Below are 17,946 nucleotides of genomic sequence, written 5' to 3' on the forward strand. Positions count from 1 at the left end.
TCAGCCTCTCTAGTGTTGGGATTATGCGACAGTTATCAGGAATGCTTTATCAAGGATAGATAGACTTATAGATCTCTTTAAGAGTTGGTTTCTAAAGACACTGAAAATTTTGTGTGTTCGTGTGCATGTATGTAGGTGCAAGTATCTGCGTATGCATTTGCATGTAAAGTCCAGATAGCATCCGATGTTCCCTGGGAGGTGTTATTTGTTGTCTTTTTAAAAAATATTTTATGTGTATGGGTGTTTTACCTGCATTTATTTCTGTGTACTGTGTACATGCCTGGTACCTTCAGAGGCCAGAAGAGAGCATTTGGTTCCTTGGAAATAGTCACAGATAACTATGAGCTGCCATGTGGATGCTGAGAATCGAACCTCGTTCTTCTGGAAGAGGCAGTGGGGCTGAAGAGATGGTTCTGCCCCTATGGACCCTGTGCACATGCCCACACTTATGCAGTTAAAAATAACCAAAAGGAATTTTCTCCCCCCAAAAGCCATGGTTATCATCAGCCCCGAGTTCACCAAATAGACTAGACTGAATGACTGAAAATTAGACACAAGTCTGCTAAAGTAATAAATCACCCATCACTTACCCCTGCTTTGTCTTTTGAGGCACGGTCTCACTGCGTAGCCCTGGTTGGCCACAAACTCACACCCATCCTCCTACTTCTGCGTTCTTAGTGCTGGGATTAAAGACTTGTGTGCTATTTACTACACCTGGCCATGCTTGGCTTTTAGTGGTGCTTTGGGGATCAAACTCATGTCCTTGTGTTTGCTAGGCAAGTGCTTTACCAGCTGAGCCATCTCCCCAGCCTACTTAGTTAGCCACCACCACCTTGGTTTATATTTTTCTGCTTCACTGTGTTTCTTGTGATCTTTTATTATTTTTTTCTGGCTTTTGAGGAAGCAGCCACCTTCCCGGGGAGGTCTTTATATTAGTCTATTCACTAAGGAGCCCGTTAGGGACCAATCTTCTCCTGACTTTCCCACATTTCCTCCCTGGTGATGTAACAGGGCTTCTCAGCAGCCCCCAGACAGACACAGGAACGTCATTCCTACCAGGGCCCTCGGACAAGCAGACAGAAACTAGTCCCTCAGGCACCCCCACCAAGAGCCAGAACACTGGGCACAGCCCACCTTTCTCTCCCTCCTAAGAGGGAAACTGTGCTGTACTTGGTGTGGAAAGGAGTTATGAGGGCAAATCCAACAACTGTCTTGTCTGTTTCAAGTTGCTTTGGATTTCTGCTCACTAGGGCTACTACAACTGGCCTTGAACTTACAGAGCTCTGAGTGCAGGATTAAAGGTACATGCTACCAGTTCCCCACACTTATTTTTTCCTTTTCGGTTTTTCAAGACAATTTCACTGTGTAGCTTTGGAGTCTGTCCTGGAACTCACTCTGTAGACCAGGTTGGCCTTGACCTCACAGAGATGCACCTGCCTCTGCCTCCTAAATACTGAGATTAATGGCATGCACCATCACTACTTGGCTCCCACACTATTCTTAAATTAGCTTCTCTGTTGGGAAATCAGGGCCTGGGGCTTCCTATAAGGTACTGATGGCACTTGGAACTTTGACTCTAAATTGTAGGTTTCTCAGAGAGTCTTAAACACACACATACTTTTGTGTATTTCACGGTCACAGAAACTTGGAGGGGTAAGTTCTCTCTTCCTACCATGTAGGTCTCAGGGATCAAACTTAGATTTTCAGCCTTATCTTGCTGGCCTAGAGTGAGACACTTTTAAATGTAACCTATGGAGTCAGTGTTTTATCCCCCCTTTGGTGTAGTGGACAGTACAAAGTAGCCACTCTTTTGTTGAAAAAAGAATGCGTCCTTAGTCAGGAGGTGGTGGCGCACACCTTTAATCCTAGCACTCAAGAGGCAGAGGCAGGCCTCTTGATATCTGTGAGTTCAAGGCCAGCCAGGTCTACAAAATGAGTTCCAGGATAGACAGGCCTATACAGAGAAATTCTATCAGGACATTTCAACTTTCATTAAACTATGGGAGAATAAATTGCTTTCAATACAGTATCTAAGAGAGTGCTTACTGTTTTGATTTAATCAAACTTAAAATATCTCATCAAATCACCCAGGAAAATCCAGGTAGCAGAAATATATAACATGTCCATTTCTTCACAAGGTCTCAAATCAATTTCACAAAGCCATAAAATGACATACATATATATGTATATATGTACTATGCCATCCAAACCACTCCTACCTTCTGTACTAAAGAACTCAAGTATAGAAATAAGCTTTGTGGCGCTGAGGTAACATTAGGACCCTCCCCCAACATGACTGCATAGGTGTTTAAGGTTATATGTGAACATTATGTAAGGTCTCAGGTCAGTCAATCCCATTTGAACTGTTGGTTCAAAGCAGCATATCAGACATGTGGCCAAAGGAAACACCTTCGCTGAGCCCATGTGTGTGTACGTGTAAGGAGATGGGCAGTAGTCAGGGCACGGCTGACTGAGGCTACACAGATAACTATTAGCCATCCGCAGTTGTTGGCAGGACAGACACATACACAGTCTTCATGTTCAGAGTCTTCATTGAGATATCTTCTGTAATTTCTAGAAGAGAAATTTTTCAAAAAGTCAATATTCTGCTGCGTGAACACCTAAAAACATTGCTAACAGTCTGTCCTTGGTCCCATCCTAAGGCCTCTGTCCTGGCTCACAGGGGGTCTCTAAACCGATGGCATCTCCTGACAGGGGTATCTTTGTTGCATACAGGGGGCTCTGATTACGTATTAGCTTGTCAGCAAGATGACTGAGGGCAGGTGGCCACATCAGGAGAACTTGGCTGCCAAGTGTGTGAACTGGTTGGTTAACTTGTGAGACAAAGACCAACCATGCAGCCCATGGATTAATTGTCTACATATCAAACCTCACTCAACAACACTCTGAACACCAAGTTCCACCAAGCTTCCCTGGGTGGTGATACTGCCTGGTCAGACGACTAGGGACTGGAGGAGGTAACACTGGCTATTCCTCCATGATGTCCCATCCCCCTCTGCCCTTTGCATCCCTTCCTCTGGTTAGCTCTAATTGGTACAATAAACGCACTTGTGAGTATAGTATTTTCAGTTAGTCTATGAAGTGTTTTAGCAATTACGGAATTTGAGAGTGGTTTGAGGAAATGCCTGAGGCTGTGTTGGTATCAGAAGTGGTGGTGGCACAGGTGCCCCCCATCATACAGATAATAATGAACACAATTTTAAAATTGTGCTCAAAACCTATAAACTTAAGACCACAGTCGGACTGCAGAACATCACAGACAAGGAGAAATCCTGAAAGAAGCGAGACTCTGAAATAGTATCTTGCAAGGGTAAGAAAGACAAACCAGCTGAAAAATCCTGAACACAGCTTCAAGGACAGAGGGACATTCTGATAAGAGCAAGATGCTGGGCAGCAGAGAGATGTCTGTGAGAAGCCTTGAGGAAGACAATGGAGATCTCTACATGCGGCCCAAGGAGGAGATGCATTCAGCATGCTAACTGAGAGGGGACAAGACTGACTGGAACGTCAGCTTAAAGTTCCCATCAGACTCAATTCCTAAAGAAACCAGTTTTATATTTAAGGTCAGGAAATACAGTAGTTTACCTAGAAGTATGCCCTCTTAGGGTACTGCCAAAGAGATGAACTGTTTTTATTATCTCTACCCTTAACTGAAATAACATGGGACTGGGGATTTAACTCAAGTCTCGCACATGCTAAGGGAGTGTTCTGCCACTCCGCTAATTCTATTATGGCTAATTTCTGGTTAATTTTCCAAGTTAAACAAAACAAGACAAATGTACAAAACATTTTCACAGACGTTAGTGGCACCAAAGTCTCCTTTCGAAGGAGAAAAAGCCTTCCAGTCACAGTTGCCTCACCCTGTGTTTGAGTCTCATTCAGAAACAGCTTCAGTCTCCTGCTCCGCAGTCCAAACACTTTGGCTGCCTCATACACAAGCCCTTGGTGGCTGAGTCCATTCTGTCCAAGTGGGTTTTCAAGCAGCAGAGTGCCCACAGTTCCTGTTAAACACTCTGGAGAAGAAGGAAGAAAGCCGGTCAGTTCTGGAAAACTAGTGTTCCAACACTGCAGACAGCACCAACCGGCAACGCAGAGGGCTCTCAAGTGGGTACAGGAGCTTAAGCTGGAGGCATAAGCTATGAAAGCAATCTATAAAGTTCAGAGAGGTGAGGAGGAGAGAAGCTGACATCTGAAATCCAGCCACTGGGGAACTGATTTTCAGTGCACAGTCAAGTGAAGAGACGAGGATTCCAGAAAAAAAAAAAAAAGAAAAAAAGAAAAAAAAGAGCACACTGAGGGTCCTGAAACGTTAGGGGAAAAGCAGCAGCGAGGCCTGTGGGTTGAGGCTGGAGGTGTCCAAGTCCTCAGGACAGATTTCTAGAAGACAAACATAAGATCACACTGTGAACTAGTCAATGATGGCACACGCCTTTGGGAGGTAGAGGCAGGTGGATCTCTGAGTCCGAGGCCAGCCTGGTCTACAAGAGCTAGTTCCAGGACAGGCACCCAAGCTACGCAGAGAGACCCTGTCTAAAAAAACAGAAAAAAGTAAAACAAAAAACAAAAACAAACAAAAAAAAATCACACTGCAAAACCAATAGTTTAGGCAGGGAGACAACCGAGGTCCACATAGATATAATTTTACCTAATATGATCGTTTTGTTTCCTGACTGTCAGAAGAATGACGGTCTTTCTACGTAAACATACTGCAAAAATCAAATCAACAAAAACAAAACAACTGTATTCCCTGGAGAAGCATGGGAATTAATACTTTGTTTATTGATACAGAGAGGTAGGGTCTCACTCCATAGTGCAAGCTGGCCTTAAACTTGTAGTCTTTCTCCCTCAGTCTAAGTGCTGGGATTACAGGTGGGTGTGCAAAACATGCTTGGCTGGTGTCCATGTGCTGAAGTGGACTGGAAGATTACACCTAAGTGAGAGATTTGAACCTGGAAAAGAGCCTCAGTGTCCAGCACTCACAAGCTGAGTGCCGAGGATGCACACACATACCTTGTGGCTCTGCATTCAGGAGCTGCAGGTTGATATACTGACACAGAAGCGCACTGGGGCTGTTGGTGGCAGCGGGGGCTGCTCCTGCAGTCACACACAGTGTCCTTCCACTCAGACTCAGCAGGTCAGTCTGGTTCTCTATTTCTAAAAATAACAACCGTTCTGGAGTCACTCACCTCCTCCTAAGCCACAAGTATTCATTTCTAACTCCACTATTACCCGTCCGCATACAGAGATGGCTTTCCATCATTTGTTCACCAAAGGACATCACTTCTCCCGCAAAGCCAGGCGTTAAAGATAACCAAACAGCAGGAAATGGCTTTTTTTTTGGTAGCTGGGATTGGACCCAGGGCCTTCTGCATGGTTGGCACTCACTCTACCACTGAGCCCTATTCCTCCAGCACTGCAAATACAACCTTACAAATGGGTTGTCTGAGCGCTGCAAAACTAAAGAGTAAAACATTTGCCATTTAGCTTTTGTGGGTGTGTGGGGGTGGGGTGTTGCTGGGTACCAAGCTCATGACCTTGTGCTTGCTAGGTAAATGCTGTACCACTGAACTACAAATTCATAAACCCCCTACCTTAAAATTCAACATAAATTGTTTTCGTCCCATCAATATTTTCCTCACATATTACAGCTACTCTTAAATTTTTCATTCTATGAGAATCTCAAAATTTACCAAGAAAAATTATATTTGAAAATGATAGTTATAGTTAGCAAACAAGTTCTAATTTGTTTCAGAAATTGGTGTGTCGTGTGGTGTATGTGCTCATGTAAAGATGTGAGTTGGTGTGTGTGTGCATGTGTGCAGGCTGACATTAGGTGTCTCATGTGAGTTGGTGTGTGTGTGCATGTGTGCAGGCTGACATTAGGTGTCTCATGTGAGTTGGTGTGTGTGTGTGCATGTGTGCAGGCTGACATTAGGTGTCTCCCTCGACTGCTTTCCACTTCATTTATTGTTAAAATCCCAAGCACCTTCCTTTACCCACTGAGCCACCTCACTAGCCTCCCCTTTATTCTCTGAGACAGGGAGCTCATTGGTTGGATTAAGCTGAGAACCCAGGATCCTACTGGCTCACGTGTGGGCTCTCAGGCGCGCTGCTGATATCATTTTAGATGGGTGCTAGGGACTGGAACCCACTTTATCACAGGGCTTTAACTCCATGAGACACCTCCCTGGCCCGAGTTGTAATTAAAAGTGGACTCCAGGTCTGGATTCAGTGAGGCCCAGGAACTGTCTGATAAGCTCACAACTCAGCAGGGAGGGTGAGTCCTGATCTGTCTCCTGGCTAACAGAGACAAGGGAGGATGAGGGCCTTGGCTTCCTGTATGTCCAAGGTTTCAGCCATACCATAGAGCGGGGCACAGTAGAGACATGGCAGCAGACACCGCTGAAGAATCTCTACTGCCTCAGAGAGAGGAAAACACAACGGCTCTGCCACATAACTGACACCAAAGGAAGAGCTTGGCCATGGTAGTCTCTTGCTCTCCACATACCTGTTTCTCCGTGGAAGACTGACAGCTCCGCATTCTTGACACCAAATATGCTAGTAACAACACTTTTCAGCTTTACAAGGTTCAATTTATTATCACCTTTTGGATTCTCCAAAAGCAGTACTCCACCTAGAAAGTCACAAAAGCAAGGTCTCATTTAGTGAAGTAAAACTTAAAGAAAATGTTAAATTTGGAAGAAAATCGATGCAAAGGGGGGTTTGATCCTTTTTTACAAGCAAACACCACGTTCCTGCTTAGAAGGGGCTTGGCAAATCTTTGTGGGTCAAGGAATAAAACCACCAGGCAGTCTCTCCTCATCCTTTCCAAGACACAAACTTCTGTATTTACAACCCTCATTTTGCACTGCGTGCCTTTTGTAAATACCCAAAGTACAGAGTGGTTAAAATAATAATCACTGTCCTAAAAAACTATCCTCAAGTGGCCCATAATGCCGATATCCCACAACCAGATTCAACTGCCCATATTTACTATCCTGACTCAAGACCTGGGTTTTCTACGCATTCTTATAAGCACAGATTTTAGTTACTTTCTAGTGTGTGAGGTAATATCATTGTAGTTTTTCCAAATCACTTTACTGTAATGCACTCAAAAATAAAAAACATTACGCTATTAGAAGTGCCTTTTAATGTTCAATTTCCTAGTGGCTAAAGATATTAAATATTTTCATGTTTATTTCTATAATTTATATAGCCCCCCGAATAGATTACCCTCTTTCCTAATCGGATTGAGCTTGAGTTTACTCTCTCGAGTTCCTACTGGACTGCATCTTTACTGTTTAAGTGTCTCATTTCTCCCCAGTTCGGTGTTTCTGTACAGATTTCCCAGTCTATCCCACTTGATGTTTTGGCTTGGCTGTCTGGACGGTGAGCTTCTGAGATCTGCCTGTCCTTGCGATCCCAGTGCTGAGGTCACATATATGCAGCTATGCCCTTCCCCACCTTTTTTTTACTTGTGTGTTGGGGATTACACTCACGTCTTCAGGCTTACAGAACAAACGCTCTCACTAACTGAACCACCTTCCTAACCCAACACAGCCGTTCTAGGTATTACCATTATCTATTCCAGCTGACTGAGATCACACTGACAGGGAAAAGGTAGTACCATTTAGTTACCTACAGGTGGGCCGGCTAAGGCAGAGTTCTCTATCAGCCTATATGACATTGAGGTTACTAAGAGAAGGAACTCTTATTCTCTGCTAGGCTTCCACCAGCACTTCCCTTATCAAAAACAAACTGCGGTGTTATTGTTCAAAACGGTTCCAGGCCGACCCTTGTGTGGTATCTGACCTCTATCATTTAGTCATGGGTGGACTGCCGGCCCTGTTCCATCCTCCTGGACAACAGGGCAGAGGGGCACGCTACTGTTGAACTGCAATAGAACTGGGCCTGTGCTACTCTATGACACCTGTGCGGGTTGAGAACCCTGAACCTGGTCTTTGCGGTGAGTGTTGGTGGAGTAATAGCTGCTGCACTTGCTTCCCTGCTGTGTTTGGGTAGAAGAGAATTGGTGACTATCTAATAATTCTGTCTTGCTCTTTGCTCCAGAGAAAGCAGAACTTTGTGGCGGCATTTCTCAAAAGGTTTGGGCAATGTGCAGTGAATCCAAAATCAGAGGAACTGCCCAGCATTGTCACTTAGCTTCAAGGTTCCTATTCCTCCCTCTACCGATAAGAATCTCACGTTGCTTTTGCACAGAATACTCAGGGTTTAGGTGGGCTCAGCAGGACAGACATGGAAAAGCAAGCTGAGGCCGACTCGCAAGTGCAAGCAGGTCCATTATCCATCATCTAAAGACTCATCTGGGTGACAAAATGAAAGAGCCATCTCATTTTACCAATTCTCTTACGGCTGCCTTAAAGGTTTCTATAGAATTAATTAAAAAAATAGAAACCATGGCGGAGACACTTGTAACCCTAATGCTCAGGAGGGGAGGTGAGAGGAGGGCGAGCCCAAGACTGAGCCACACGGTAAGACCCTGTCTCAAGAGTATGTAAGTCACTAAGTCAGGCATGGCACAGGGTTCGTCTGCACCTACCTTGCTCAGTGCCATTCGCACAGATGTTAAGGTTTACGTAAGCACAAGCAGGACCAGGCACACAGGATCCTCTGGTGAGCGTGAGTTCCAGTTCCGACCCTTTCAACTGAGCAGAGAGCACATTAGGGACAGCATGGTTGTACTGGGCCCCACAGGAAGGAACACACGGGGCCACTGGTTCATAAGAAAAAAAGCTCTTCAGAGGCAAGAGCTGCAGTTATAACTCAATCGCCTCACCTGTTTCCAAACTACAGAACAGTATATGCTCATTTAGAAAAGTCCAGTGAGTTAGCAATATGTAAAACAGAATGGAATAATAATGTATCTGTATCACATGAAAAGACAATGACACTTTAGCTCCTCCTTGTAGGACTAAGGAAAAAAAAAACAAACAAATGGCCTATTTCTGTATTATATTTTTTCAAGTCTTGATGCCCAATTTTCATAATAACGTGTACAAGTACTGTGTGTAAAGAGGCCATGACTCAAAAGAGAGTAGGGGGGCATAAGGGAGGGCCTGGAAGGGGAAAAGCGAAGGGAGACATGATGTCATTATATTAATCTCAAAAACAAAATGTTTTTAAAAATGTATTACCTGCTGGGTGGTGGCGGCACACACCTTTAATCCAACAACTCGGGAGGCAGAGGCAGGCAAATCTCTGTGAGTTCGAGGCCAGCCTGGTCTACAAAGTGAGTTCCAGGACAGGTTCCGAAACTACACAGAAAAACCCTGTCTCGAAAAAACAAAAAATAAACAAACAAAAAATTGTACTGCCTGTAACAGGAAGTGCTATAAAATATGCAACACACTATCAACAAGTTAAATTACTTTCAAGTCAACTGTCACTTCTTTTTAATGAAAATGATCAGAACCCAGTGTCCACTGTTGTAGTTTAGACACAATGGGTCAGCACAGCCACTTTTCTGCCTGCCTTCCCTATGAGAACTGCCATGAGGCCGCTCCGGCTGTCCTCCTTTCCTTCCTCCCAGACCCTCCCAGAGCAGTACTTCAGCCCTGCAGTCTACGGTCATCTCCACCGCAGGCACAGGATCTGGAGCCACCTGGGCACACTAAGGACCGTCCTGACTGGGCTTATGTGGGAGGACTCAGCACTCCCTGCGATACAAAGGTGGGAAGGGACCTGAGCCTGGGCAGCCGGAGCTCTCTACTTCCTGACTACGGATACAACGCAGAAGCTGCCCCATACTGTCCCGGCCCTTTCCCACCAGGATGGACATCTATCTGATCTCGAAGTTGATTCTGTTAGAATATTTTATCAGTGCAACAGAAAAAGAAAGAGAGCAGACTAGAATTTATTGGGATTTAATTATATAATGTAAAGTAAAACCCAATGTGAAACACTAGTATTTCCACACAACTCAGAACTCACCTGTGTTTGTTCCTGAATAAGGACATTATCCGATGAAGGAACTGGATATGGTTTTAAGGGAGCTTTGATAGTGGCAAATATGAAGTCTGTGTGGCTTTCAATGACGTTATTCAAGTATCTTCCTTCAGATTTTGCATTATAATAGACTGTTATTTCATCAGTTGGAACCAGATTGCACTAAAATAGCATAGAGAAAAACTTCAAAGAGAAGCATATTTTGTTCACGAAACTAAAGGTATCGCATGAGGACAGGCGTATGCTGAACTGTCGCGGAAGGTCATTCGCTCTTCCAGGTGATATGTAAGACCGGCACCTGCTGTTCTGTGCTCTTTACCTGCTTTGCTTGTGTCTTTTCCCAGTACCATCAGACCCTCATGAGTGTTGAGATAAAAGACCGCGAACCTGCCGGGCGGTGGTGGCGCACGCCTTTAATCCCAGCACTCGGGAGGCAGAGGCAGGCGGATCTCTGTGAGTTCGAGGCCAGCCTGGTCTACAAGAGCTAGTTCCAGGACAGGCTCTAAAAAAGCTGCAGAGAAACCCTGTCTTGAAAAACCAAAAAAAGAAAAAAGAAAAAAAAAAGACCGCGAACCTATTCGCAAAGCTCTGAACGGGGACAGGATGCAAAGACAGACGCTGGAGTGCCCTTGTCAGACTCAACCATAGCTCCATGAGGCTTGGTTTAGGGAGGAGCCATCCTGATCAGCACTGTCTCCATGATCAAGAGCTTTCTGATTCTCAGACCTAATTAGGAGCTTGGTGATGCCTTCTCCTCCAGGTAGAGCACTGTGTGTACCTTCCTCACTTCTTAACAAGGAAAGGTCACCCCGTTCTGTACAATCCCAGCCATCTCTCCTCAGCCTGCAGCCTTCCCATACTGACGTCTATATGCCTTGGACACTCACTTTGATCTTTGATTACCTTCTGAAGCAGCCAGAGAGCAGTCTTTCTGGAAGATAATTCTATGGTTGCCCAAGAAAACTGAAGAAGGATGGATGGGCTAAAAAAAAGCCCTTGGGCAGAGAAAATGAGTGGTACCCAGTCAGGGAGTGGGCAGGGAAGGGACTGACTTTCCTGCAGAGTACAATCAGAAAGGACTACGGATTAAAGAATCATTACCATGAATTGGTAACTATGGCTTACAATGTCTGCCTCGTCTGTCTGCCCTCAACATGTAAAACAAACCCAGCATAAACCCAAAACTACAGTTTCTTCCCAAAGAGACTGACCTTCTTGCGAAGTTTCTGGATACGATTGATGACCTCCCGAGCCATGCCTTCATCCACCATTGACTGGTCAGGTGTGACATCTAAGAGAACTAAAGCCTACATATAGAAGGAACAGAGTGCATGACAATAAATAAGATCATTTCCTTCAAACTTGGTGAATAGAGCTAGGGCTGGCAGGCAGGACAGTGTCCTGGAGTTTGATCTCGGGAACTAACACAGTGGAAGGAGAGAACTGATTCCTGCAGGTTGTCCTCTGACCCCCACACACATCCTGTGGCACCTGCACCCATACATGCAAGACTAACAAAAAAACGCTTAAAAGAGACAAAGTCTTTTAGTGAAACTAAATTCTGGAGCTGGAGAGATGGCTCAGCACTTGATCAGGACTCAGGTTCAGTTTCTAGCGCCCACATAGAGGGTCGCAACCTTCCCATGACTCTGGCCAGGACCTGGCAATGGTATGGACTCTGGCCACGCTGGTGCCAAACTGTTGCAATATGAAAAATTTCCACACTAGCCCAGAATAGAATATAATAAAGGTTTATTTACTAAGGGTTAAACTCAAAGAAAGAGTAGTGATCCAGTCCTCTGCTTGCGAGGCGACCTAGAGCCAAATCCAGCAGCCAAGGGGCCCGTGTCTTTTTTTGTCTGCATATATAGTGCATGAGACCGCATTCAAACTGGGCCAATATCTTTTTTTTTTTTTAAAGATTTATTTATTATTATGTATACAACATTCTGTCTTGATGTATGCCCGCACGCCAGAGGAGGGTGTCAGATCTCAGTACAGATGGTTGTGAGCCACCATGTGGTTGCTGGGAATTGAACTCAGGACCTCTGGAAGAGCAGCCAGTGCTCTTCACCTCTGAGCCATCTCTCCAGCCCTGGGCCAATATCTTAAAGGCTATTGGCTGAAGGAGTTCCCACAGCAGATACTGCTTCTCTTCTTCTGGGATGCTGTTCACAGGAGATGCCCCAAGCATCCTTAGACCTGCATGAAGGGATGGTGTGTTGTCCACCTAATGAATACTATTCTTCTAATCTATGATCCCTGGTCACAATGCTCCTGAAGTGGGCTGGAGAGATGGCTCAGCAGTTCAGAGCACTGGCTGCTCTTTCAGAGGTCCTGAGTTCAATTCCCAGCAATGGCATGGTGGCTCAGAACCATCTGTAAATGAGATCTGGTGCCCACTTCAGGCCTGCAGGCACACATGCAAGCAGAAGACTGTATACATAATAAATGATGCTCCTGAAGTAGCAAACTTTCCACACCATAGCATGGAGCAAAGGACCCATGCAGCCAGTCCAAGCAACACCCCTAGCCTATGGCTTTCTGATCTTTAGGTTGTCAGTATGACTGAAGACAGAAATCCTAAAACGGACCACAGTATTTTTTTTATATGATTACGTTTAAACTGATGTTTAAACACAAGTTTTCTCTAACTTTACCTTTCTCTCAGGTATTCTGAAAGTTATTGATTATGGATGTGACAATGACAACATAACTCCTCTCGTTTAAAAAAGATTTATCACTTTTCTTAATGCGTGGCAGCCTACGTGAGTAGGCATACATGTGTACCACATGTATGCCAATGCCTGGAGAGGCCAAAGAACATCGGATCCTCTAGACTCCATGACAGGTGATTGTGAACCATCTTATGTGGGTTCTGGAACTAAACCCAGGTCCTCTGCAAGAGGAACAAGCACTGTTTTGCACTGAGCCATCTGCCCAGTCCTCACTTTCTCCTTCTTATGCAATCTAGTTGTAGTGCTGCTATGACTGATGTGAGCTTCTCATCCATTTCAAGCTGTACCTCCTAAGCCTTTGACAAATGAGGCAAGTTTCTTCTCTGAGTTTCCTCAAAGGTAAATCGGCATACTCTAACAGGACCTAAGTTTGATTTCCAGCACCTATGGCAGGTGGCTCACAACTGCCTGTAACTCTAGCTCCTAGAGAGGGGGGGCAGGTGATGTCTCTGGCCTCCACAGAACCTGTACTCATGCGTACATACCTATGATTATGCATAATTAAAAATAAATGAACACAAAAGGAAAAGTGAGCTGAACACTGGCATTCACGTTCCTGATTCTTGACTGAATGCAATGTGACCAGGTGGTGGTAGGATGGTATTTCTACGGCCGTACCTACCCACCAGGGCGGACTATGGCCCCTCGAACTGTGAGCTGAAACAAACACCCTAGTCAGTTTTTTTGTTTTGTTTTGTTTTGTGTTTTTTGCCATAGTAATTAAAAAGGTAGCTAATGCACCTTCCCACTCTAATGCTTCTCAGCCTGATTTTAACTTTGGTGGCCTGGGGAGGCTTTCAGAGACGTTGCTCTACTGCTCCTGGCCTGTGTCATGCCGAGCAATGGACCTAGCAATAGATCCAAAGAATCTTTCTCTTTCTGCTATAATAGGACTGGAGACATTCTGTTCCACCACGACAAAAATAGTCAAAATAGTCTGGACTCCAAGCTTCTGTACAGTCTCCTCCAGAGCATCTCTCAACAATTTCCATACACAGTGCATGTGTGGGACTCGAACTTCTCTGAACTTACTTTCACCCAGGAAGTTATGGGGCAAACAACTAAGACCTGGATTACTTTCTTGTGTTCACAATGGACTTGTTTTATAGGGTTGATTTTTGTGGAACCCAACAATTAGGACAAATATTCACAAGTATAAATTACAAAATGCTCACATAAGCATCTGATAAACAAGGACCCACACAGAAGTTTAACAGAACAGAGCTGAAAGGAACTAACCCATGAGTGGGTGAGGCATGTGCAAAACATGCTCTTATGTTCACATCTGTTGGTGAAGAGCGTTCTAGGAGGCTGGGCATAATGCCTCAAGCCTGCAATCCCAGTACTCCAGAGGTAGAGGTAGGAGTTCTAGGACATTCTCAGATACACAGTGAGTCTAAGGCCAGAGAGGGCTACACAACATTGTCTCAAAAACAGCAATATATAAATAAATACAGAACAGTCTTTGAGGGAACAGAAAAATACCTGCGCGTCAGAGTGTGCTTCAAACTGTGCAGTACCTCCTGTGGCCTGGTCAAAGGTGTACATGAGGCGAAGATCTTCCTCGTGCAATTCATGGCCTTCCACAACAATACTCCCTGTGAGGAAAACAGACCCCATCAATCCTCCTTGTCTTCGACTGCCTGCTAGTAGCATTTTGTGCTCTCCTCTGATGACCCTGGTATTCTGCGGGCTAGCACTAGCAATTACAAAGAGGGGCAGGGTGAAGTGCTGGCCACCTTTAGGAAAGCCCATGGTAGCGACTCCATTAAGGCTGACTCTAGAAGTACATGTAAGTGGAGGGACATGAGCACCCAGAGGCTGCAATAGGAAGCTAGGATACCAGACACCTACCTGGGAAAGTTTCTGGAATTTACGGTTGTCACTCTTATGAACAGAATGAAGATTTGCAGAAAAAGATGGAAACACCCTACAGGAGCCTAAGCATGCAGCAGTCCTTGAGCTGAGGACTTGCGGATACTCACCGCTTTTCTGGAACTGCTCCAGCTCCTCATTGCTCAGCTGCTTGATGGCCACCATCACTGCTTTAAAGGCTCCCTTCAGACGCTTCCCAAGGACCATGTGATCTGGTTCTGCCCTTAGTCGAATACCATACTTGTTTTTATCAGTAGAGAGCGTAACTTTTCGAACATTTAATTCCTATAGTGAGTGCCAAAGGGAAAAAAAAATGTGATACACAAAAATCTATATCATATAAAACAGGTAGATGAACACCCATAACATTTACCACAAAAGAAACAAAAAGCAGCCATTGCCAGGCGGCAGTGACTTATGCCTTTAATCCCAGCACTCACTCGGGAGGCAGACGCAGGATATCTGTGAGTTCAAGGCCAGCCTAGTCTATAAGAGCTAGTTCCAGGACAGGATCCAAAGCTACAGAGAAACCCTGTCTCAAAAAACAAAGCAAAACAAAAAAGCAGCCATAACCTGAATGTCAGTCAGCTGTTGACTAGGTGAGGCTCAGATGTGGCTAAGTACAAGAATGCTTGTTTGGCATGCACAAGTCCCAGGACTGGATGCCCAGACCATAAGTAAACAAAGCAAGTGTGACTAGGTAAACAAAGTATGGTCTATACAATAATGCAGTAGTTAGCTACATAAAGGAATTAAGTACTGTCCTGCACTACAACGTGAACAAACACTGAAAACACCATGCTAAGCAACACAAGCCAGACACAGCAGACTATGAGTCTAAAGGAGGTGACTCCACAGGCAGAAAATACAATCGTGATGCCAGTAAACCATCAGATTATAAGGGTAAAATAGGTGAATGAGGCAGGAGATTGGCTTCCTTTGTGGGAGATGGAAATGTTTTATGATTCTGACAATAAGTGCAATTCTACAAATACACTTAGAACACCATCTGGAATAGAAAACAAAGCTTCTCTTCAAGACCAATCATGTGAGCTGAGCATCAGGAAAAAGGATGCCAGGGCCGAAGCTGGTGCATGTCTTTAATTTCAGCACTCACGGCACAGGGGTAGTGGATCTCTGAGTTTGAAGACATCCTGGTCTGTATATACAGTGAGACCATATCTTACACGCACATGTGCACACATGTGCACACACGTGTGTGCACACACACACAGCAGGGAAGAAAGAAAGAGGACTTGGAATGCAAACTCCATCTCTTAGGGGTAAATTTGCACAAGGAATTCAGAGCATCCCTGTTAACTATTATTTAACCAGGAGCCATGAAACCACAGTACTTCCTGATGCCACTACATGAGCGACAGATTCCCACGACACAGGGAACAGTGATGATACAGTAGGAAACACGGAAAGAGAGAGTACAACGTAAGGCAAACAACAGGAACATTGAGTTTTGCTATCACCTCTAGGTGGATTAAGGGGTAACAAAGGCCAGCTGTGATAATGTATACTAAACAGCACATGAGAGGCCGAGGCAGGAGGACCACTGTCACCTGGGCTACGGAGTAAGTTTAAAGTAAGCCTATACAGTAAGACAATGTCTCAAAAGTCATGCCCATATATAAAAGGTGATCAGGATAGAAATATGAATACATAATTATGTGTGTTTCTACAAGGCATTAAATCAGGAGATATAATCTCCTACTTTTCGAGGCAGGAGGACCACTGTCACCTGGGCTACGGAGTAAGTTTAAAGTACGCCTATACAGTAAGACAATGTCTCAAAAGTCATGCCCATATATAAAAGGTGATCAGGATAGAAATATGAATACATAATTACGTGTGTGTCTACAAGGCATTAAATCAGGAGATATAATCTCCTACTTTTTAGCTTCTAACGTCTGTCTAAAATTCTCAAGTAATTAAAAAATCAAATCCAGAAATTAACATGATGTACTTAAAATAGTACCTGTGAAAGACTGGAAATATATTTCTTTTGAAACGGTAATGAATTTGAAAATTTGAAATGTATTTGTTTAAAAAAAAAAATCACAGGATGCACGGTTTAAGAGGACCAGTGGCAATGTAAGGGATTCTAAACGGACATTTATACCCACTGCTGTGTCCCCACAATGTCCATGCTGCCTGCCGTACATCCCCCCCCCTCCACCCAGTCAGATGACCGACTGAGACAATGGCCCAAAAAGATTGCTTTCCCCTGTCATCCCATACTCTGCGAAGGGAACAACCCCACCTGCAACAAATTCTAAGCCCAACTCCTTATCTTTTAAAATACAGGGAAATAAGCATCCTGTTAATTTAATGCATTACCCAGCTACCAACATGTGCTTGCTTCGTCCTTCCGAAACCGAACTCCATTCCTGAAATCCATCCAACATATACACACACACTGAAATACTCAGAGACACTCAACAGCTACACACTGCAATATGCAGATACACTTATCTTTGTTTGTAATGAGAACCCAAAATTTTTCAAACAGAATATTGAAATGGATTATGAAGCAGACAGGAAATGAATACTAGGCAGACACGATAAAAAATATATTTTAGAACTCAGGTGGTGACATATGGCTATAATGCCAGCACATGGGAGGCCGAGACAGGAGAACTCCATGACCAGCCTACGTTGCAAAGTAAGACACTGTCTCCTCAACCCTCCCACAAAGGGTATAATAAGATGGTGAGTTAAAAACTACATACATAATGTATATACATGCATAAATGTGTAAACTCCCAGGAACTTCCTTCACAAGGCAAGAGACCCCAGAGACAGGGAGGGTGTACACTGGTCCACCTTTTATCAAACACATACTACGCTCAGTGCACTCACAAGTAGCAAATGGCTACGATGTCATCATTTGAAGACGCAAAGCTTTTCTGTTAATCACAAAAATTTACTTTGAGGAAGAGTAAATCAGAGTAAAGAAATCCACTGATCATGTAAAATTTCACGATGGTTATGCATGCAGCAATTTACGAAAGAATAAAAGAACTTCACTGAGAAATACCTCCTAAAATAATTGTCCCGAAGAAAAATTTGGCTAGGACCATCATTGGCCTTACCTCAATGATATACTTCTCCAAGGACTTGATATCCTCAAGAGCTTCTGGGTCTTGGTGGATAACCACAATTTCCTTCAAAGGATACTGGAAGGGAAGGGAGGGGAAATGAACTGGGGGTCAGTTCCTCCAAAGGGCAAAATGGTGAATGCTCCTCTAGTTAGTTACCTGAATGTTTAGCTACACTAGTGCCAAGCCATTCTTACAGCAGAAAAGGACAAAGAACTATGCCACTGCTGGAAGGT

General features: G+C 44.3%; 1 protein-coding gene across 1 annotated transcript in view; it reads right to left on the bottom strand.

Annotated features, from left to right (window-relative positions):
• Nucleotides 1-2,031: 2,031 nt before the first annotated feature.
• Iars1 (isoleucyl-tRNA synthetase 1) overlaps nucleotides 2,032-17,946 on the bottom strand; it is a 47,713-nt gene continuing 31,798 nt past the window's right edge. Inside the window, exons 25-34 of the mRNA XM_038334084.2 lie at nucleotides 17,705-17,788; nucleotides 14,711-14,885; nucleotides 14,211-14,323; nucleotides 11,199-11,294; nucleotides 9,973-10,149; nucleotides 8,582-8,687; nucleotides 6,530-6,655; nucleotides 5,032-5,175; nucleotides 3,882-4,034; nucleotides 2,032-2,574 (exon numbers count right to left, since the gene is read on the bottom strand). Coding sequence (XP_038190012.1) covers nucleotides 2,492-2,574; nucleotides 3,882-4,034; nucleotides 5,032-5,175; nucleotides 6,530-6,655; nucleotides 8,582-8,687; nucleotides 9,973-10,149; nucleotides 11,199-11,294; nucleotides 14,211-14,323; nucleotides 14,711-14,885; nucleotides 17,705-17,788 — 1,257 coding nt within the window. The 3' untranslated portion in view covers nucleotides 2,032-2,491. The remainder of the gene's footprint in view (nucleotides 2,575-3,881; nucleotides 4,035-5,031; nucleotides 5,176-6,529; nucleotides 6,656-8,581; nucleotides 8,688-9,972; nucleotides 10,150-11,198; nucleotides 11,295-14,210; nucleotides 14,324-14,710; nucleotides 14,886-17,704; nucleotides 17,789-17,946) is intronic.

This window comes from Arvicola amphibius, chromosome 6 (genome assembly GCF_903992535.2).
Source record: "Arvicola amphibius chromosome 6, mArvAmp1.2, whole genome shotgun sequence".
Lineage (NCBI taxonomy): Eukaryota > Metazoa > Chordata > Mammalia > Rodentia > Cricetidae > Arvicola > Arvicola amphibius.